At 42.0% G+C, this 23873-nt stretch overlaps 1 protein-coding gene across 1 annotated transcript in view; it reads left to right on the top strand.

Moving 5' to 3' along the window:
- LOC129824877 (prolyl endopeptidase-like) overlaps window positions 1-23489 on the top strand; it is a 56507-nt gene extending 33018 nt beyond the window's left edge. The window contains exons 10-15 of the mRNA XM_055884415.1: window positions 1095-1198; window positions 2007-2143; window positions 5607-5701; window positions 18500-18631; window positions 18844-19000; window positions 22734-23489. Of these exons, the coding sequence (XP_055740390.1) occupies window positions 1095-1198; window positions 2007-2143; window positions 5607-5701; window positions 18500-18631; window positions 18844-19000; window positions 22734-23028 (920 nt within the window). The 3' untranslated portion in view covers window positions 23029-23489. The remainder of the gene's footprint in view (window positions 1-1094; window positions 1199-2006; window positions 2144-5606; window positions 5702-18499; window positions 18632-18843; window positions 19001-22733) is intronic.
- The last annotated feature ends 384 nt before the right edge of the window (window positions 23490-23873 follow it).

The following is a 23873-nucleotide window of genomic DNA, read 5'->3' as shown; positions in this document are numbered from 1 at the left end:
CTGTTATTCAATGCATTTCTATTGGCTAATACCAGTAATGCCAAATTCAATATTTCCATTCCATATTTCTTGTATCTATTCTTTTGATCCCTTAAGAGTTCTTAAAAATCAAAATCAAATATCTAAATGATGCTTGGTATGACCATCTTAAAACAATTCCATATGTTAGCTTATACCCCCCCCCCCCCCGGCTAAAAACTCTGAAACCTAGAAAAACAAAACCAGGAAACCGTAATTTAGCAAAAGATAAAACTGCTTTCATAGTGTACTACAACTGTAGAGTCACTTCAAAATCGCCCTTTATATCAAATTTTAAAAAATGGTTTGTCATTTTTAGCCTGGTTCGGAAGGAATCCAGGCACATTATGGGACACAGGTCAGGACATTATCGCTGCGCAACGGCACAAAATTGGTGCGACCAAATCATGTGCTGGTGCCGTCAACTGAAAGAGTTGGTGCCACCAGTGAATCAGACACAGACAGACAAAAAAAACCACACACACACACACACACACACCCTGTGGTGGGCTTCAGCGGATGCAAGAAGGACTCCGAGATCTTCTACTACAGAGTGACGGAGCGGTCTAAGGCACTGCATCTCAGTGCTAGAGGCGTCACTACAGACCCTGGTTCGATACCAGGCTGTATCACAACCGGCTGTGATTGGGAGTCCCATAGGGCGGCGCACAATTGGCCCAGCGTTGTTTGGCCGAGGTAGGCCGCCATTGTAAATAAGAATTTGTTCTTAACTGACTTGCCTAGCTAAATAAAGGTCAAATAAAATGAATAAATAAAATGCTGCTTCACCTCCTTCCTTGCGCCACGTAGGCTATCATATTGCACACATTCTGAGTTAGAGACCGATACACATGCATACACGCGCACAGATGTTCTACTACTTCACCTCTTTCCTCTTGCCAGATACCCCCCCCCCCCCCACCACACACACACACACACACTTTCTACTATTTCACCCCCTTCCTCTCTCTTGTCTCTTGTTATGTACAAATGTCATTCAGATGTGATTTTTTTCTACAAATAAATAGAATCTGAAAAATATAACATGACCTGTCCCTCCACTCTGTTCCGTCCAGCCGTTATCTATCACTGTGACCTGACCAAGGAGCCCCTGCATCCCCACGTGTTCCGGGAAGTCACTGTCAAAGGCTTTGACCCCTCTGACTACCAGACCACTCAGGTGAGATACCTACCGTATTACATGTACATGATGACCCTTCAAAGGATGGTATCCTTTTACACACTGTACCAATGAAAAAGAAAGTGGATTTAATTGACCAACATTTCGGCTAAAGATTAAATGTTGGTCAAATATATCCACCCGAAGGAGAGATGAGTGTGAAGCTTTTTCCTTTGTGTAGTGTATCTTCTGTTAGTCAGCACCTCACCTAAAGGGTGTGTTCTTTATTTTATTTACTTTGTGCTTTTCTTTACTAACACAAATCACCAGAATTGACTGATTGGATGTGTGTGGTTTGTCACTTCAACAAACCTCTGTGTATACACGGAGTGTGCAAAACATTAGGAACACCTAATATTGCATTGCACCCCGTTTTGCCCTCAGAACAGCCTCAATTCGTCGAGGCATGGACTACAAGGTGTTGAAAGCGTTCAAGTTAGCTGGATGTCCTTTGGGTGGTTGACCATTCTTGATACGCACGGGAAACTCTTGAGTGTGAAAAACCCAGCAGCGTTGCAGTTCTTGACACACTCAAACCGGTGCGCCTGGCACCTACTACCATACCCCATTCAAAGGCACTTAAATATTTTGTCTTACCCATTCACCCTCTGAATAGCACACATACACAATCCATGTCTCAATTGTTTCATAGCTTAAAATCCTTCTTTAACCTTTCTCCTACCCTTCTACACTGATTGAAGTGGATTCATGGGATCCAATAAGGGATCATAGCGTTCTCCTGGATTTACCTGGTCAATCTGTCATGGAAAGAGGATGTTTTCTGCACTCAGTGTGTATCTGTCTACAGGTATTCTACCCCAGTAAGGATGGCACAGAGATCCCCATGTTTATTGTCCATAAGAAGGGCCTGAAGCTGGACGGCTCTCACCCAGCCTTCCTCTACGGCTACGGAGGGTTCAACATCTCCATCACTCCCAGCTACAGGTACAACCACAAGTCACACTGCTAGCTACAGGTGAAACCAGAAGTCATACTGTTAGCCACAGGTCAAACCACAAGTCACACTGATATCTACAGGTACAACCACAAGTAATAGCTGTGTTTCCCATAAGCGCCGTTCGTCGGCTAAATTGACGATAACAGACTCATTGCTCTGCTGGCTACTTTTCCCACTTCATTAAGATGGTCATACCGAAATATGTAAAAAATGATTTGATACCTTTTTGAATATGGGCTTTATTACTATAGCACCTAGAAATGCGTTGAATAACACATTCATAAATGTAAAAGGTTTTAAAGTGTCTGTCCTATATCTAGGAGGAATATGTGACCCATTGTAAATTGATGGGTCATGTGAAAGAAATGCTATAAACACCCCTTAGCCACATCTGGCTAAGTAGATGGGTCTCTATTGTTTAGACCTGTTCGCATGTTCATGAAATACAATAGATGGCCGTCATCACCCCCAGACACACCTGGCTAACTTGATGGGTCATGTAGTCATCTGCTGAAGTGGAGTCTTTTGTTTAGACATGTAAGCTAGCAAGCTAGCTAAACAATGAATCATAAATCCCAACCCATACGGTACTAGCAATACAAACTGATTGTCATAGCCAGCCACCATGCATGAAATGCTGTATGAATCTGCAGGTAGCTAACGCTAACCAACTATGTTTCGATGTTAGCTAGCTAATATTAGGCTATAAATAGCAATGCAAAGGGATTTCTGCAATACGAATAATATTACTACACAGGTCATACACATAATATTAGCTAGCTAGCTAACGTTAGCCAGCTAGCTAACAGTGCGCCATAACTTTGCAATGAAAAAGAGTTTCTGACGAAAGTAGGAAATTCCACAGATTTCAAAACAGTCTAATTCTTCCATGAGAACAACACTGTTGATCATTGTTTATTCCCCATTACTGTCATCAGAAGACTACAATGTCTGGTTCAAGTATATCTTTTTTTACCTAAATCGGGGATTTCCTCATTGTCTCATAAATTTTTTCTTTTTAGAGAGTGTCAGCATGGCACGGTCGTCCTCCAGAAAGTAGTCCATCACAACTTTTTCCCACTGATCTTTGTCGATAGCGTCTGCTAAATTCAGGGCAGCAATGTTGTTGAGAGCAGTAGCAAGACTTGCAGTTCTCCATATCTTTCAAAACAGCCACGATAGCAAGGATTATCTACACATATGAGAAGCTCATGTTAAAGACAGAAGATGCTACATGGCAGACCAATCTGAACTCATCTCTCGGCATGTCCAGCCCATCCATTCTCTCAGCCAATCATGGCTAGCGGGAAGGTTCCTGACTTTTTCGTTGGCTAAACCAACTAGGTATGTAATTTAACAATTGTATTAGCACATGTTCCAGAAGGCATTTCTGACCAAAAGCACATTTTGATAAAAAAAATGTTTAAGTTAAAATGCCTCTCCTGTGAGGTAGTAACGTGCGACATACACCTATGTTCTTGAAACGGGTCACGTATAATAAAGCTCAGGAACTATTTTTGTTGGCAGAAAACTACTTCCATTCATTTTTAAAACCAGTACCGGGTTACCTTCAGACGAGTTCTGTGACTGTTGTGAGGGTTGTAAGAGCAAAAGAGAGTACACCATTTTGTTTGTGAGAGTCTCATCTTTCCTTAGTGGCCAAACCGCTCTTCATTACAGACGTTTTTGTGAGAAGACCGATTTTTGGGATTCCTGCTGGTCTGGCAAACAGAGCCACTTTCCACGGCAGATGCGGAAGGCCGATATAGGCGGATGCGGTGGATTGAGTCGCAGCCCATGCAAAAAAAAAAAAACTGACCGATTTTGTTCATTAGATTGTCGCATGGGTGCTTCAATAGACTCTTAATGAAAATATATTGATATAGGCCTACTGATTTGATTAGTATTGACAATGGAGTAGTTAAAAGCTGCTGTATGTGTATCAAAGCACATGATTAGCACCTGCTTCATTCTTCAATCATACCTGTAGGTCTATTCATGGGCCGCCTGACTTTGTATATAATTGGAGGTGCACAATCTGGCAGGGGTCTGGGGGTCCTCCCCTGAAAATGCTAGCATTTTTAAAACCATTTTCCTACAATTCTATATTAGTTCTCAACAGGGAATCTATGTTTACTTGACAGAACACAACCTTTTTTCTTAGGTTTTACCACAACAAACTAAATTGAAAGAGCAGGCTAGAGTTCATATTTGCCATAATAAATGTAGTAAAAGGGTAGACTAGACTACTTTTTCTGACTAGATTAGTAGTCTACCACCTTCCCTCAAAGTCCTACCCACAGTGATTTATTGACAGGTCTGAAACCCTACCAAATCTGTGACTCACAAATGTCCTGCCCCCACCCACAGCAATTGATTGACAGGCCAAACTGTTAAAAGGTTGGTTGACCCAAATTACAAAATTACACAATGGTTTCCTTACCCTAAAAGGCGGCTGCGTGGTCAATCCGACGTCTGCATTGGCCGTGCAGCATTTACGTCGATATGGCCTTCAGAGAGCAGCGCAGAGCTGATTTGAAGGAAATTGTCAAGGAAGTTAGTTTGTGTTTATACTGGACATTCCGCCCCCATCTACCGTCAACCAATCATGTCAATGCGGAGCTATATGGAGCCCTCCGCATTGTTATAACATTTGGGAGGTGTACGGCGATGCGCTACGGAGCTCAATTTGGCCTCTGCATGCCTCTGGAGACTCCGCAATTGCGTCACACCCTCCATACGGAGCCTCCGACCACATTTTCAGATCAAGCATAAACCGGCGAACACATAAATGTTCAGTCATTTGAATTGGAAAGTCACGTTTTTCTGTTCTATACCTCAACTCATTTTACCAATCTGGCAGCTAAAGTTGTGAAAGTATTCCATTTAGCTGTGTATTTTCGGATGGAATCAAGGCATTAGAATGAACCAGAGGCCACCAAATTAGAGCTTGTTCTGCAATCTTTTCCCCCTAGAACTCACTGGTTGGCTACTTTGTCTATTTGGCTGGCATACTGGGAGCTACGGGTACAACCACAAGTCACACTGCTGGGCCACACATTTCATGAAGCTCCCGACGAACAGTTCTTGTGCTGACGTTGCTCCCAGAGGCAGTTTGAAACTCGGTAGTGAGTGCTGCAACTGATGACAGATGATTGTGTCTGCGCTACGCACTTCGTCACTCGGTGGTCCCTTTCTGTGGCCTACCAGAAATAGCTGAATCCACATACAACATTTTGGTTAATCGTTCAGCACTACCTTGACTACTACAGATGTATTGTTGACATTTAAGGCTGTTTAAGGTAGCATTATTTGCAAGCAATGTTTACATTTAGCGTCTTTTTGAAGGAGTATCATATCTTGGCCCTTCTACACAGTGCTTTCTATCTACCTTGACTTGTTTAGACAGAGTCAATTAAGTAACAGGATGTTAAATGTTGTTTTTTCCAGTGTGTCGCGGCTGATCTTCGTCCGACACATGGGAGGAGTCCTGGCGGTAGCCAACATCAGAGGAGGAGGGGAGTATGGAGAGACCTGGCACAAAGGTAACACAGACACAGGTTGCCAGTCACTTGAGAGAAGAGGACTCCGGTTATAAATTCCAAACCTGCCAACATGCACTCATTTTGCCTACCAACTACGCAATTCTCTGTCCGCGTACGCAGGTACGAGTTAAAAGTACGCAGAAATTAATAGGACCTGATTTTTCATTTAATTTTTTAAATTTTAATAAAAAGTAAATCCACTGAGTAAATCTAACATCCCAATTCTCGAGCTGCAACACACAGACATGTACGGAGTTTGTGTCAACGGACATGGAGATTAATACATCATTATTCGACGTAGCTATCCCGTCTGCCCCGCCTCCTGTTTGATGTGATGCTGAGTTTGCCGACTGTCAGCTGTACGTAAACACATGGTCAAATCCCTTTTTGACTTTGTGTGTTGTGGAAAGGTTGTTGTTTAATTGTTTCAAGCTAACGCTAGCGAACATAAGATGGACATTCAGTGGGCTCTAAAGTGCCAGCAGTTCACTCGCATTTGCTAGTGAAAGAAATGAAATGCAAATACGAAAAGTAACTGGTCGCATTTGTGTGAGTGTGATATACATTTAATTCTGCGTCCCGTTAGTTGTATTTTCCACGTAACATTACGAGGATCACGCAACCTGATAGACTGTAACTGTAATTATGAGCCACATCACAAAAAGCATTACAAAAGTATAATACAAAATAAGTTGGGAGTTTAGAAGACTGCGCGATGAAGAATGAATGAGTGTCTGGTATTAGCTATAGAAGCAATGCTTCTAATATGCCTTTGCACTAGATTTGAGATTTTATCAATTAAAAAATCTGAAATGATGTATGTGCTGCAAAGAAATCCAATAGGCACCTTTACCTAGGCTGAAACACCAGACTCTTCCAGCAAACAGTGTTCAGATTCCCTTTGCGGTAGTCTACTGAACAGTGTTCAGATTCTCTTTGTGGTAGTCTACTGAACAGTGGTCAGATTCCCTTTGCGGTAGTCTACTGAACAGTGTTCAGATTCTCTTTGTGGTAGTCTACTGAACAGTGGTCAGATTCCCTTTGCGGTAGTCTACTGAACAGTATTCAGATTCCCTTTGCGGTAGTCTACTGAACAGTGGTCAGATTCCCTTTGTGGTAGTCTACTGAACAGCGTTCAGATTCCCTTTGCGGTAGTCTACTGAACAGTGTTCAGATTCCCTTTGCGGTAGTCTACTGAATAGTGGTCAGATTCCCTTTGTGGTAGTCTACTGAACAGCGTTCAGATTCCCTTTGCGGTAGTCTACTGAACAGCGTTCAGATTCCCTTTGCGGTAGTCTACTGAACAGCGTTCAGATTCCCTTTGCGCTAGCCTACTGATGTAACGGCAGTCTAAGTCGTCGTCCTCCTCAGACGAGGAGAGGCGAGAAGGATCTGAGGACCAATGTGCAGCGTGGTAATTTTCCATGATTTAATTAACACAAAACAAGACACTATACAAAATGACAAAACAAACTAACCGTCACAGTCCTAGCTGGTGCAGACAAAACACAAAGACAGGAAACAACCACCCACAATCCCCAACACAAAACAAGAAACCTATATATGATTCTCAATCAGGGACAACGATTGACAGCTGTCTCTGATTGAGAACCATATTAGGCTGAACACAGAAACAGACGAACTAGACACACAACATATTATTCCCACCCAGCTCACGTCCTGACCAACACTAAACAAGCAAAACACATAAGAACTCTGGTCAGGACGTTACAACTGAACAGCGTTCAGATTCCCTTTGCGTTAGCCTGCTTAAGCTCTGTGTAGCCAGTTTGCTGTCTGTGTCGATGCAATCATTTGTTTTTGTTTTTTCAAAATGATTTTGTTTTTGTGTTGATTAGGAACCGTGTCTAAAAAGACAACACTTGTGAGCTGGCCCTAGTGATTGGCCCTGTTTGAGAGGTGACAAGCTTTCCTCTACTATAGAGACTTGGGGGCATGTGCTAAGAAAAACGTTATAGATAATTATCTCCATTCTACACTGTACACGTAATAGAATAAACATACAGGCAAATCTGTGCTAATTCCACAAAACATATATTTATTTGATATGTTCTGTAGTCTTTTTATTAATGTTTTGTAAATACCTTTGCAGAGAACTGAACCAGGTGTGATTCATAATGTTTGTCTAAGCACATGTGCTGATGAAAAACAAGTAAGCGTAGGTCCCATGCAATAACAAAATGAGCAGCTAATTTAGCAAATCATTGTTACTGCAGCCAGTCAGTAAAACTATGTCAGACGATGAGAGTGAGGGAACTGAGAGAGACAGAGCAGCAGCAGCAGTAACCCCGAACCCAACAAAGTAGATTGCATGTGCCTCAAAGTTCCTTCCTCGATACCAGGAGAAGTGGTCATGATTGATGCGATCCAAGCTACCATATCATGCATTTTGTACTTTGTGCAAGTATGATGTTGACATCAGTCATCAAGGAAGCTCAGGTAAGTGCTTTCATATAAGGATGCTAAATGATTTGATCCTAAGATATACAGTTGAAGTCGGAAGTTTACATACACTTAGGTTGGAGTCATTAAAACTCGTTTTTCAACCACTCCACACATTTCTTGTTGACAAACTATACAGTCGTGGCCAAAAGTTTTGAGAATGACACAAATATTAGTTTTCACAAAGTCTGCTGTCAGTTTGTATGACGGCAATTTGCATATACTCCAGAATGTTATGAAGAGTGATCAGATGAATTGCAATGTCCCTCTTTGCCATGCAAATGAACTGAATCCCCCAAAAACATTTCCACTGCATTTCAGCCCTGCCACAAAAAGGACCAGCTGACATCATGTCAGTGATTCTCTCGTTAACACAGGTGTGAGTGTTGACGAGGACAAGGCTGGAGATCACTCTGTCATGCTGATTGAGTTCGAATAACAGACTGCAAGCTTCAAAAGAAGGGTGGTGCTTGGAATCATTGTTCTTCCTCTGTCAACCATGGTAAACACTTGCTGTCAATATTGCTTTGCACAAAAAGGGCTTCACAGGCAAGGATATTGGTGCCAGTAAGATTGCACCTAAATCAACCATTTAACAGATCATCAAGAACCTCAAAGAGAGCAGTTCAATTGTTGTGAAGAAGGCTTCAGGACGCCCAAGAAAGTCCAGCAAGCGCCAGGACCATCTCCTAAAGTTGATTCAGCTGCAGGATCGGGGCACCACCAGTACAGAGCTTGCTCAGGAATGGCAGCAGGCAGGTGTGAGTGCATCTGCACACAAAGTGAGGCAAAGACTTTTGGAGGATGGCCTGGTGTCAAGAAGGGCAGCAAAGAAGCCACTTCTCTCCAGGAAAAACATCAGGGACAGACTGATATTCTGCAAAAGGTACAGGGATTGGACTGCTGAGGACTGGGGTAAAGTCATTTTCTCTGATGAATCCCCTTTCCGATTGTTTGGGGCATCCGGAAAAAAGCTTGTCCGGAGAAGACAAGGTGAGTGCTACCATCAGTCCTGTATCATGCCAACAGTAATGCATCCTGAGACCATTCATGTGTGGAGTTGCTTCTCAGCCAAGGGAGTGGGCTCACTCACAATTTTGCCTAAAAACACAGCCATGAATAAAGAATGGTACCAACACATTCTCCGAGAGTAACTTCTCCCAACCATCCAGGAACAGTTTGGTGACAAACAATGCCTTTTCCAGCATGATGGAGCACCTTGCCATAAAGAAAAAGTGATAACTAAGTGGCTCGGGAACAAAACATCGATATTTTGGGTCCATGGCCAGAACTCCCCAGACCTTAATCCCATTGACAACTTGTGGTCAATCCTCAAGAGGCGGGCGGACAAACAAAAACCCACAAATTCTGACAAACTCCAAGCATTGATTATGCAGGAATGGGCTGTCATCAGTCAGGATGTGGCCCAGAAGTTAATTAACAGCATGCCAGGGCGGATTGCAGAGGTCTTGAAAAAGAAGGGTCAACACTGCAAATATTGACTCTTTGCATCAACTTCATGTAATTGTCAATAAAAACCTTTGACACATGAAATGCTTGTAATTATACTTCAGTATTCCATAGTAACATCTGACCAAAATATCTAAAGACACTGAAGCAGCAAACTTTGTGGAAATTAATATTTGTGTCATTCTCAAAACTTTTGGCCACGACTGTAGTTTTGGAAAGTCTGTTAGGACATCTACTTTGTGCATGACACAAGTAATTTTTCCAACAACTGTTTACAGACAGATTATTTCACTTATAATTCACTGTATCACAATTCCAGTGGGTCAGAAGTTAACGTACACTAAGTTGACTGTGCCTTTAAACAGCTTGAACAATTCCTGAAAATTATATCATGGCTTTAGAAGCTTCTGATAGGCTAAATGACATCATTTGAGTCAATTGGAGGTGTACCTGTGGATGTATTTCAAGGCCTACCTTCAAACTCAGTGCATCTTTGCTTGACATCATGGGGAAATCAGCCAAGACCTCAGAAAAAAATGGTAGACCTCCACAAGTCTGGTTCTTCCTTGAGAGCAATTTCCAAACGCCTGAAGGTACCACGTTCATCTGTACAAACAAAGGTACGCAAGTATAAACACCATGGGACCACACAGCTGTCATACCGCTCAGGAAGGAGACGCGTTCTGTCTCCTAGAGATGAATGTACTTTGGAGCGAAAAGTGCAAATCAATCCCAGAACAACAGAAAATGACCTTGTGAAGATGCTGGAGGAAACGGGTACAAAAGTATCTATATCCACAGTCAAACGAGTCCTATATCGACATAACCTGAAAGGCCGCTCAGCAAGGAAGAAGCCACTGCTCCAAAACCGCCATAAAAAAGCCAGACTACGGTTTGCAACTGCACATGGGGACAAAGATCGTACTTTTTGGAGAAATGTCCTCTGGTCTGATGAAACACAAATAGAGCTGTTTGGCCATAATGACCATCGTTGTGTTTGGAGGAAAAAGGGGGTCGCTTGCAAGCCGAAGAACACCATCCCAATCATGAAGTATGGGGGGTGGCAGCATCATGTTGTGGGGGTGCATTGCTGCAGGAGAATCTGGTGCACTTCACAAAATAGATGGCATCATGAGGAAAGAAAATTATGTGGATATATTGAAGCAACATCTCAGGACATCAGTCAGGAAGTTAAAGCTTGGTTGCAAATGGGTCCAAATGGACAATGACCCCAAGCATACTTCCGAAGTTGTGTCAAAATGGCTTAAGGACAACAAAGTCAAGGTATTGGAGTGGCCATTACAAAGCCCTGACCTCAATCCCATAGATAATTTGTAGGAAGAACTGGAAAAGTGTGCGAGAGCAAGGAGGCCTACAAACCTGACTCAGTTACAACAGCTCTGTCAGTAGGAATGGGCCACAATTCACTCAACTTAGTGTGGGAAGCTTGTGGAAGGCTACCTGAAACGTTAGGAACAATTTGAAGGCAACGCTACCAAATACTAATTGAGTGTATGTAAACTTATGACCCACTGGGAATGTGATGAAAGAAATAAAAGCTGAAATCAATCATTCGGAAATGTCACATTCTTAAAATAAAGCGGTGATCATAATTGACCTAAAATAGGAAATATTTACGAGGATTAAATGTCAGGAATTGTGAAAAACTGAGTTGAAATGTATTTTGCTAAGGTGTATGTAAACTTCCGACTTCAACTGTACATAGTCTCTGGGAATGATACCACTCTTTCCCCACGACCTTCATTTATGAGCCCTCACCGGTCTCCATCCCAGTCACGTTCCTTCCCACTTAACAGCCTTATGTAAACCTTCTGTCTCAACCACAGGCTCCATGTGTACCTCGCCTCCTGCTACAGATACATTTGCCCATATATCATTCCATCTAACCCATAACACATTAGTCACTACTCCTAATGCACTTCTACAGTTATAAACATACTACAACATTCTCCAATCAATTAGTCAATATACATCAGTCCCTCCTCTGGAACAATGATATGTTCCACGACACCCACAAACATATTGACTTAAAAAGGAAAGAGAAAAAGTACACGTTGAATAATTTCACACCACCCTTGATGGGAGTAAGACTGGAAACAGAACCGTCCATCCGTTACGTTCCATGCCCATGTGATGCTGGTCTCCATGCCCGTCTCCTTCATTTTCATCCTTGAGTGTTAACGCAAAACGCAGACTATTAGCCTTGTATGCAACTAATTGTACCGTATCATCCAGCAATCTCTATGTATTGATGCGATTTAACATAAAAATTCTGATGACATGGTAAAACAAAAGAAAAAGAAAACACCTTCATGGTTGACCCAAGCTATCATCCAGTGAGTTCTCCCACAACACCCCTAGAGCCTCCCTAGGCCAACTGAATTCGACCAGTGCCCCCACCCCCCACAGTTTGAGAGCAACTCTCTCTTGCTGTATCCGAATCATAACTAAATCATTTTATAAATTACCCAACCCAAATTCAGAATGACAGTGTTTACTTTGAGTCTATGACTTAATTCAAGCTTCTCAACCTAGCACACATCATCACTGTTAGAATATACATTTATAAACGGGACCTTTTATTGTCGGTATTAACTCTTCTCATTACAACCCCCTTTTGTCCCTGTTTTCCTGTCTCGAGTGGCATGGTAATGAAAGATCTGTATCGCAATGCATTCTCAGTCTAAATTGTTTGCAGTGTGTAGACATCCCCCCCTTCTCCCGACACTTATCATTCTAGCGTGTCTTCTTCAGATAGCGTTACATTTCATCTTCCCAACGGCACATGTAACTCTTACCTGTCAGATTTGATGGCCCTTGATAATGTCCCGATTTCAATATCAAATAGATACATCCATTTTTTCCACGTACACCAATCTGTCTGGTCCATTTTCGCACACCAGGAGCACGAGAGAGGTTTGCATGTAGATAACAGCTCTCCAAGCTCACTCCACATGTGCGGTCTCAGGACTCTGGTGCACTCCTGCTGCCGGTACCCAGGTTAACCTGTTTGGGCTGCAGGGGCAGTATTGAGTAGCCAGATAAAAGGTGCCCATTTCAAACGGCCCATTTTTTGCTCGTACAATATGCATATTATTATTACTATTGGATAGAAAACACTCTCTAGTTTCTAAAACCGTTTGAATTATATCTGTGAGTAAAACAGAACTCATTTGGCACAAACTTCCTGACCAGGAAGTGGAAAATCTGAAATCGATGCTCTCTTCTAGGTCCTGCCTATAAATGGGCATGATACGTATTAGTATACATGCACGTCATACACCTTCCCCTGGATGTCAAGAGGCTGTGAGAGAAGAAATGAGGTGTTTATCTTGGTCTGAAGTGGAATGAATCCTCTTGGAATGACGTGTCACCCATTTCCTGTTTTCAGGAAGGCGCGAGAAGGAACCTGGGATTGCCCTTTGAAAAGCTGTCGTTATAGGCGACTACTATCTCCGGCTTTGATTTTATTTGATACATGTGACCATATCATCGTAAAGTATGTTTTTTCAATATAGTTTAATCAGATTATTGAAATTTTTTCGGGAGTTTTGCCGTGTTCCGTTCTCTTCCGTTTGTTGACATGGAGAGCTTCGTGCCACTTGGCTAGTGTGCTTGCTAAATCGAGAGGGAAAAAGGACGTTCTAAATCCAAACAACGATTGTTCCCGACAAAGGACCCCTTGTCCAACATTCTGATGAAAGATCAGCAAAAGTAGGAAACATTTTATGATGCTATTTCATATATCTGTCGTACATGTGAACTAGTCGTCGGCGCCCAGCTTTTGGGTACTCTAGCTATACCGAAGCTGTATGTCGAAATTAAGTTATTTTTAGAATTCTAACACGGCAATTTCATTAAGAACTAGGGGATCTATCATTTCCTATACAACATGTATTTTTTAGTTATGTTTATGAATAGCTATTTGGTCAGAATATGTGTGTCAGAAAAAGTGTCTGAAAAAAATCCGGACGTTGTGGGAAAAAGTAGCTACGTTAACACAATGTATAACCACTGATTTCAGCTCTAAATATGCACATTTTCGAACAAAACATTAGTGTATGTATAACCTGATGTTATAGGACTGTCATCTGATGAAGAATATCAAGGTTAGTCAAAAATTATATATCTTTTACTGGTTTGTTACGATCGCTAACTTTTGCTGCTGGGAAAGGGCTTGTGTTTCTGGCTATTGTGGTAAGCTAATATAACGCTATATTGTGTTTTCGCTGTAAAACACTTAATAAATCGGAAATATTGGCTGGAATCACAAGATGCCTGTCTTTCATTTGCTGTACACTATGTATTTTTCAGAAATGTTTTATGATGAGTATTTAGGTATTTGGCGTTGGTGTCTGTAATTATTCTGTCTGCTTTCGGTGCAATTTCTGATTGTAGCTGCAATGTAAACTGATTTATACCGGAAATATGCACATTTTTCGAACAAAACATAGATTTATTGAATAACATGTTATAAGACTGTCATCTGATGAAGTTGTTTGTTGGTTAGTTTGGTTGGTTCTTGGTTAGTTAGGTTGGTTTTGTGCATGCTACCTGTGCTGTGAAAAATGTCTGTCCTTTTTTGTATTTGGTGGTGAGCTAACATAAATATACGTGCTGTTTTCGCTGTAAAACATTTTAAAAATCGGACATGTTGGCTGGATTCACAAGATGTGTACCTTTCATTTGCTGTATTGGACTTGTTAACCTCTAACACCTCCCAAACCCGGATCCGGGAGCACCCCCATCAGTAGAAAAGCTACTAGCATAGCCTAGCATAGTAAAGTAAATACTAGCATCTAAATATCATTAAATCACAAGTCCAAGACACCAGATGAAAGATACACATCTTGTGAATCCAGCCATCATTTCTGATTTTTAAAATGTTTTACAGGGAAGACACAATATGTAAATCTATTAGCTAACCACGTTAGCAAAAGACACCATTTTTTTTACTCCACCAGTTTTTTACTCCATCAGTAGCTATCACAAATTCGACCAAATAAAGCTATAAATAGCCACTAACCAAGAAACAAATTCATCAGATGACAGTGATAACATATTTATTGTATAGCATATGTTTTGTTAGAAAAATGTGCATATTTCAGGTATAAATCATAGTTTACCATTGCAGCCAACATCACAACTCGACTAGAATAACTACAGAGAGCAACGTGTATTACCTAATTACTCATCATAAAACATTTCTTAAAAATACACAGCGTACAGCAATTGAAAGACACAGATCTTGTGAATCCAGCCAATATTTCAGATTTTCTAAGTGTTTTACAGCGAAAACACAATATAGCGTTATATTAGCTTACCACAATAGCAAACCACACCAACAGCATTGATTCCAGCCAAACATAGCGATAACGTATTCACCACCAAAATATATTAATTTTTTCACTAACCTTCTCAGAATTCTTCAGATGACAGTCCTGTAACATCATATTACACAATGCATATAGAGTTTGTTCGAAAATGTGCATATTTAGCGGCACCAATCGTGGTTATACAATGAGAAAAGTAGCAAAGCTGCCCAGAAAATGGCAGGAGAAATCTTTGAAGAGGCACCTATTCTAATCAGTAACTATTCCAAAACTTGACTAAAAAATACAGGTTGGACAGCAATTGAAAGACAAATTAGTTCTTAATGCAATCGCTGGGTTACATTTTTAAAATTAACGTTACTTCAAGCATACAGCGTGCGCTAAAGCGAGACCACACCATAATTCATGGCGGAATTATTATCTGACATTTGTCAACATAAGTACGAATTAACAGCATAAAGACTGCTTACTATTAGCTGAGCTTCCATCAGAATCTTGGGCAAGGTGTCCTTTCTCCAGAACAATCGTCTTTGGGTTGAAAGATGTCCTCTTGTCCGGTCGAAATAGCCGCTAATGTTAGCCGCCAACTGGAGTGGTGTCCAACTCGTGAAAGCGCATGGCAAAGAAATCCCAGAAAATCGCAATAAACTGCTATAAACTGCTAAGTCGGTTTAAATTAACTACCTTATGATGTCTTTAACACCTATAACGAATAAAAACATGACTGGAGATATAGAACTACTAAAACAAAAGCGTTTGCAGGACGCCATTGTGATGTCTTCATGCGTCAAACGCACCGCTGAAAAGGACGGTACTTCCGTTCCACGGTCTATATATAGGGCCCAGATTGCGCAATCCACTCCATTCAAATTCTCCCCGCTTACTGACATCTAGAGGAAGACGTATGCAGTGCATGTAGCCCCATAGCTTACATTGGGACTTATAAACTGACCCCAGAACAGGGACCTCGATTTCTGAAATCTCACTCCCTGACAGGAAATGTGCTGCAGAATGAGTTCTGTTTCACTCAGAGAAATAATTTAAACGGTTTTAGAAACTAGAGAGTGTTTTCTATCCAATAGTAATAATAATATGCATATTGTACGAGCAAGAATTGAGTACGAGGCAGTTTAATTTGGGAACTCATTTTAACAAAGTCGAAATGGCGCCCCCATAGGCTCAAGAAGTTAATGTGTGAATGTTAAATATTTCTAAAAAATATATTTTGAATTTCGCGCCCTGCACTTGAAGTGGCTGTTGTCATATTGTGGGCGGCCTCGGGCTTGCAGCCAGAAGAAGTTAATGGCTTGGATTCAGATAGGAGTGTTAAGTCACTGTCGCATTGAACGCCTTTGTCGCTCTTTCTTCAGCCGGTTAGGGAGGGATTTGCAGTTCACACACACTGTTTGTGGCCAAATTATTCCTAATTGCATTAAGATACCATCTGACGTCACCTTCCATGATAACCTCAAGAGAAGACAGATTAGAACAACAGTTTAGTTCAGTTAATTTCTGTTTCAGGAAATCCAGACAAGCATCGACTATGACAAATTATTGCATTCCCAAATTTCTTAATAACATTATCTCTATGACAAATGTCAAAATGCAGAACAACATACGGTTAGTTCATACGCTCTTATTTTACTGGCGACCTATCGGAAGAGTTATCAGATCAGGGAGTTAACACTAACTCTTCGGGGATCCCAACAATCCAGCAGACCCAATCTGGTGAAATTTGTATCGAAACAAAAACCCAAAATTGTATCAGCAATACACATATCACAATCCATTTGGAGTAACTGTCAATGTTCATTAACATATATTTTTCCTTCTATATGCAGACTGAACAAAGTACATTTGTATATTTACCCAAAGACCAGGACCCCAGGGAACTGATTAAATCCCATCTGTTCCGATCATCTCTAGTGAGCTTGATCAGGTCTCACCAGAAAGTCAGGATACAGGGCAAATATTTTCTCTCCCTTTTCTCTCCCTGTCCTTCAGAAACAATTTTAAAACATTTCAAACTTTTCCATCCTGCATACCAAATGTAAAGCTGAATTGAAAAGACCCTAAAAAATACATCCCACCGTATCAACACCACTAACGCATATTCATAACCGGTAAATTGCGTGTGCGTGCTGGTGTGTGTGTGGTAAACCGTAGGTCAAAAACACATGCCGTACTTATCTGGGAACTCCGTTTATGGCCTAATCCAGATACCTTTATACTTAAAACTTCCGAATATCACTAGCTGCTCTCCCCAAGACCACAGTCTCAGGGACATTCCAAAGCGAAATAATGAAACCCCCTCTTCTGGAAAAGAAAGTGTACATTTCGTTAGCATTCACTATTCTACATCTTAATCAGCAATCCAAAAGCTTTAATTATAAACCAAACATGATAATGGTAAATCCCCTGTCCTTACTCCAATCAAACGTTTGTTTTAATCCACCCCATCGTTTATGTATCTTTTATTTAGCCTGTACTACCCTTAGACACGGCGACTTTATCTCGCCACCGAGTCCAATGATTCACTGGTCTCTTTTCCCCATGATTCTCCATAACCACCATGTTCATGAACCAAAAAAAATGTAAAGTTAATTTTAGGTTTGGTAACCCCTATGCTAATTCCTCGCGACCCCTCCACCCTTTCGTCCATTCTAGAAATCTATTTCTAGATAAAAAACCTCCCGAGGTGTTCTGAGTTTGCAAGGAGTGTTTGGCCACATCATTTAAATTTGTTACCTCTGTAGAATCCATCCCCCTGGCATTTCACCTAGATTCTTCAACCCAAAATACTTTTGTGGCAAATTTAGCCAATATCTCATTATAAAAAATCTGCAATATTTGTTCCCTGGCATCTATTAAAAAGTTGGGAGGATTTGTTGCTGCTCTTTTGTAAAAAATAAATCAAATGCTTGCATGGCAACATTTCCTCCGAATGCAGCAGGCTCCATTCCTACTTTACACTCCCTTTTCCAATGACCAACGACCCTACACCTAAAGTAGGACTCCGTCTCCCTACGCTTTGGTGTTTTTCCACTACTTTTCTTTGTCTTACCTTGGCCATTGAAACCACTGTTAGTGCCTTTCACTGTGGCCGTATTAACTCCTCGCACGTCTGCGATTTTGTGCCTAAACAAATAACTTGTGTGTTTAATAAAATATAAAAACTCCAAGTATAAAGGCCCTTTGTGTGTTGTTTCTAACTAGATCTTGTTAGTGACTTTTACCATATGTGTAAATGGAATCCTGTCAAGAAAGTATTCCAACCTTTTATAGACTTGATTTGGTACAATTCTAGAATTGCGATCAGACTCACAAACAGCGAGGGGGAAGAAAACCCAAATTCGGCGTGTGCTAAATCTCTAATTTGCCGCGCGCGTCTGATACTCTAAAAAGTTGGACAGGGTTGGCAGGTCTGAAATTCTGATTCCTGAACTTTACACACACACACACACTCACCCGTTCTGTTTCTGTGTGTGTGTGTGTGTCTTTCTTTCTTTAGCGGGCATGCTGGCCAACAAGCAGAACTGCTTCACAGACTTCCAGTGTGCAGCAGAGTACCTCATCAAGGAGGGCTACTCATCCCCCTCCAAACTCACCATCAACGGAGGGTCCAACGGGGGCCTGCTTGTAGGTAGGGCCCGCAATGATAACATTACTATTGTTTGTTGTTGATGCTTTTAGACAGTGAGCTCACGCCCAGTCTGAAAACTAACCCTGGCACTATCCTAACCTGTTGAGATCCTCCTCACCTGTGTGTGTGTGTCTCTTGCTGCCTGCTAACCTTTTTGGTGCATGTCAAACTTCTCACCTGTGTGTGTCTGTCAATCCCTTTGTGTCCCCCAGCGGCGTGTGTGAACCAGAGGCCGGAGCTGTTTGGCTGTGCCGTGGCCCAGGTGGGCGTCATGGACATGCTCAAGTTCCACAAGTTCACTATCGGCCACGCCTGGACCACCGACTTCGGCTGCTGCGATGTCAAGGAACAGTTTGACTGGCTCATCAAGTGAGTGCTCCTCCTTGTTCAAAACCATTCATCTTGGGGCGACAGGGGAAGTAGGTTTGCAAAATGCTATCATGTCATGCAATTATACCGTTCATAAATTGGTCAGATACATTAGGAACACCTTCATAATATTGAGTTGCTCTGAGATATGTACTTTTAATTCGCGCTTTGTTTTACCCACATCATTTTTACCACAAGGACAAGTTATAAGATAAATAACTGCCTTAGTGGAGCACGTGATAACACCTTTGATTGGGATCTGTTTCCCTGTTTGTGGGTGTTTGAAGGATCTACATTTATAAGTTCCATTGCATTGAGCACAGCCATTACACTTGTAATTTCCATCCAGTAGGGGTGCAAATAGACGTTGTTCAGGAATATCTTGGGGTGGTAAATCAGAGTGTACCCATTGGTCTCTGAGATTTCTGCTCTGCGAAAATACGAACAAGGGAAGGTCCGAAAACACATTACCGAGGCTATCATGGGATTTTAGAATGTGCCAATGTTTGTGAACGATTCCCTTCATTTGTTCAGAGCGCTTTGAATAGCGGGTAGTTAGAATGCAAGAATGCGTCTTTTTGCGAGACTGCCCTTGAAAAAGGTCATGTTTTGTTTTGAATTTTCTCAATGGCATTATTAATCTGATCATTTTTGTACCCCCTCTCCTTGAACTTTCTTTGCGTCTCAGCCATATTTCTGTCGAAATCTGATTGTTTTTTGCAAATTCTTTTGATTCGACAGAATTGGCTGAAGGGCAAACTATTTTTCAAGGGAAGCGGGTGAAAACTGTCAGCCCTCAACAAACTGTTACGATCAGTAGGTTTCCTGTAAAGATCAGTGTATAGAACATTATTTTCACACAAGATCAGAAGATCAAGAAAACTGATTTGACGTGTATCAGATTGCATAGTAAATCTCAAATGTTCAGAACAGGAGTTAAGAAAAGCATGGAATGCCTGGATCTGTTTTGCATCACCCCTCCATAGCACAAAAATATCATCAATATACCGTTTCCAAATAATGATGTTAGGCAAGAAAACATTTTTGAGAGGATTGAAAATAGACTGTTTCTCCATGTAACCCACATACAAATTAGCATAGTTAGGAGCAGTACCCTTCGTCTGAATAAAGAAATATGAAATAGCTGTGTGAGTACTATTTCAGCCAATGTTATAATGCATGCACTGGAAGGTAGTTAGTTCATTAGGGTCACGTTGCAGAAGAAAATGTTCCATAGCTTCAATACCGCCCTCGTGTGGAATATTTGTGTATAACGACTCAACATCAAAAGTAACTAACAAGGTATTCTCAGGGAGAGGATCAAGAGATTCAATGATAGAGATCATACTGCTGGTGTCCTTTACAAAGGAGGTGAGCTGTTCTGCGAGTGGTCTAATAAAAAAGTCAACAAAAGTAGATAGGGGGGCCGTTACTGCATCAATGCCCGCTACAATAGGGGCTGTTACTGCATCAATGCCCACTACAATAGGGGCTGTTACTGCATCAATGCCCACTACAATAGGGGCTGTTACTGCATCAATGCCCGCTACAATAGGGGCTGTTACTGCATCAATGCTCGCTACAATAGGGGCTGTTACTGCATCAATGCCCGCTGCAATAGGGGCTGTTACTGCATCAATGCCCGCTACAATAGGGCGCCCTGGAGGTTTTGTAACATTCTTGTGTAATTTCGGCAAAGTATAGAAAGTGGCAATTTTAGGGTGTTGAATAGCCAAAAAGTCATGTTCTTTTTTGGTTATCTGACCAGAACTTAAATACCCTTCTAGGACAGTAAAGATAGTATTCTGAAATTGGGAAGTAGGGTCACTTCTGAGTTTCTTGTAAAAGGTGTTGTCAAGCAGCTGTCTATGACACTCATTTACTTACATAAGCTGTCCTATCCATGAGTACAACCGACCCACCCTTATCAGCAGGACGAATAAGGACTGAGGTATCGGAATGTAAATCAAGCAAAGCTTGTTTTTCCTCCTTAGGTAAATTATGGAAAGATTTGGACTCCTGTTTGTTCTTAAGGAGATGAGCAACATCTTTTTCAACAAGTCTGCAATATGTCTCGATAGAGTGAGTGCGATTGGCTGGAGGTATAAAATAACTCTTGCTTCTAAAAGGAGTCGGAGTATGTGCAGGTGAGCAACCTACTGGTTCAATAGAAATGTCAGGATTAGGGGAGCTGAAGTATTCCCTTAAACGGATGTTTCTAAAAAACTTAAACATGTCTACCTTAACATCAAAATCGTTGCACTGGGTTGTAGGCACAAAATATAACCCTTTATTAAGCAAAGAGACATGGGCAGGGCTCAATATCTTGCTTGATAAATTAAAGACACTCAGTCCCGTGGGTTCTGGGACCGTGTGAACGGTCTCCTCTGCCTCTGGTAGTCGTTTCTCCTTACCCCGTCGGGTGCGGCATCTCGTCGATGCGCGTGCCTGTGGCCACCTCCGCCCTTCCAGTCTCTCGTTGAATAAAAAACTACCACTGGAAGCCGATGAGGCGCTGGTTGTAGAGCGTTGATCAGACGGGGGTGGATGGAAGTAAGCGGCATCCCTCCTGCGTCTGCCATGGAGAGGAGGAGCAGGACCTCCCTTGTCAGGGTTTCTCCAGAAGTAGACTTTATCCTCGACCTGGTCTTTTTTGTCTTGGTTGAATTTCTTTTATTTCTGTAGACAACTTGTCCTGGAGCGCTTGGTTAGTTTTCATCAGTTCATTGAATATGCCATCATCATTAACAGCTATTTGTAGAGCTGTGCGTTTGTCTTTAATCGTGTTATCCATTTCAATAAGATCATTTTTCAACTGGTCAACAATTAATGTCATTAAATCAATAGGGCATTTGTTCAGGACGGCACACCAGCGCTCACAGAAATCATCTGTGCGCTGTCCCAATGATGGTTCTTTTTGCCACCTGAGTCCCCGTGGAATAATGCCGTGACGCACATAATCACTAAGAGGGACGATATGTAGATGCGTTCTCGTCTGGCGCTTAGATAAATGTAACAGCTCTTTAGAGAGGTCAGAAGGACCTTCCGGCATGTCAAAAAGGACTCCGAAACAATGATCTTATCACGCTGCAGATATTGACACAAACCGGCTGCCATACTCCGTTCCAAGGCACTTAAATCTTTTGTCTTGCCCATTCACCCTCTGAATTGCACACACACACAATCCATGTCTCAATTGTCTAACGGCTTAAAAATCCTTCTTTAACCTGTCTCCTCCTCTTCATCTACACTGATTTGAAGTGGATTTAACAAGTTTTAATAGCTTTCAACTGGTTTGACCTGTTTTCACTAGTCTTGTCAGGGAAAGAGCAGGTGTTCTTAATGTTTTGTATACTCAGTGTATAGTCTCACAATAGGGGTTGTCGTGTGTTAGTGTGAAAATGTTTGTGCAGGTCTCAGTTACGTTGTCTTTGATTTTAGTTCCAAAATAGAATCAAGCACACTGTAATTTTATGGGTATGATTGTTCCTCATTGATCAGGAACCCCTGCTTTTCTGACATAGCCTTCTCATCATACATGATGCATCATTGAAATGTACCTTTGGCCAAACCAATCGAATTTTTGTTCAGATTTGTTGTTCTGTTCACATCCCTATTTTGTGCCTGTTAATGATGGTGACTCACCCACACGTAGATGTGCATTGACTTTGACCAATGCCCTAATCCTCTTTTCTGTCTTCTGATGTCCCCCTCCTCTCTCTGCTCCCGCCAGATACTCCCCGCTGCACAACATCCACGTTCCCGAGGGCGAGGGTGTCCAGTACCCCTCGGTCCTCCTCCTCACAGGTGACCACGATGACCGCGTTGTTCCCCTGCACTCCCTCAAGTATATCGCCACACTGCAGCACGTGGTGGGCCGCTGGGCGGGCCAGAGTAACCCGCTGTTCATCCACGTGGACACCAAGTCGGGCCACGGTGCCGGCAAGCCCACCAGCAAGGTCATCCAGGAGGTGGCCGACACATATGCATTCATCGCCCGCTGCCTCAACATCTCCTGGGTCAAATGAGGTGGCGGAAGACCTCCGACACATACGCCTTCATCGCCCGCTGCCTCAACATCTCCTGGGTCAAATGAGGTGGTGGAAGACCTAAGTCCATGGAGCGCTGTGGTTCTAGTTCCCCCTTCTCTCTTTCTTTGTGGAACTCTTCCTGAAAGTATCTTATTTCACTGGTTGTCTTTTTGTCTTTATCACAAAGTTTATATTCAGCTGTTCCCCTCCTCTCATCTTCTTTCTTTGTATATCTCTGACTTGAGCAGTAATCAATGTCAACACACTTTAACCTGTGTTTCTGGTCTGTTTCTCTCCCGCTCTGTTTCCCAAATATGTATTAACCACCCCTCAAAACGTGTGCTTGTTTTGGGCATGCACACCAAAAGTATAGAGTTACCGCCCTGTCTCCATCCTTCTATCCCCAGTACCCTACCCCGCAGGCGCCAGCCCCGGCACATAACCCCCCCCCCCCCCCCCCCCTCATAGCTCTTCTTATTTGTCACCCTCCTCTGTATTATACTCCATGTGTATTTTGGTTCTGATCGGATAACCCTTGTTTGTTCAATGTCGAGAGATAGGTGATACAGGGTAGGACTTAAAACACTTAGTTATCAGCCTAAAGGTCAAAGGTTAAGGCTGCAAATGTCATCAGTAGGGGGTCATAAAATGAAACAGCCCCCAATTGGTGCAACCCCCTACACACTACAGACAATTATATGTATTTATCATTCGGAGTGCATTTGGAAGGCTGTTGCTCAGTAAAATCACTAGGTAAATTATTTTAGCATTTAGGATTTTAACTCTTCACAGTGTTGGCGTGAATGGGTTTAGATTTAGGTTCTTTTGTTGTGTGGCCAGGA

The sequence above is a fragment of the Salvelinus fontinalis genome, chromosome 27, assembly GCF_029448725.1.
Source record: "Salvelinus fontinalis isolate EN_2023a chromosome 27, ASM2944872v1, whole genome shotgun sequence".
NCBI lineage: Eukaryota > Metazoa > Chordata > Actinopteri > Salmoniformes > Salmonidae > Salvelinus > Salvelinus fontinalis.
This window is presented reverse-complemented; position numbering and strand designations above follow the sequence as displayed.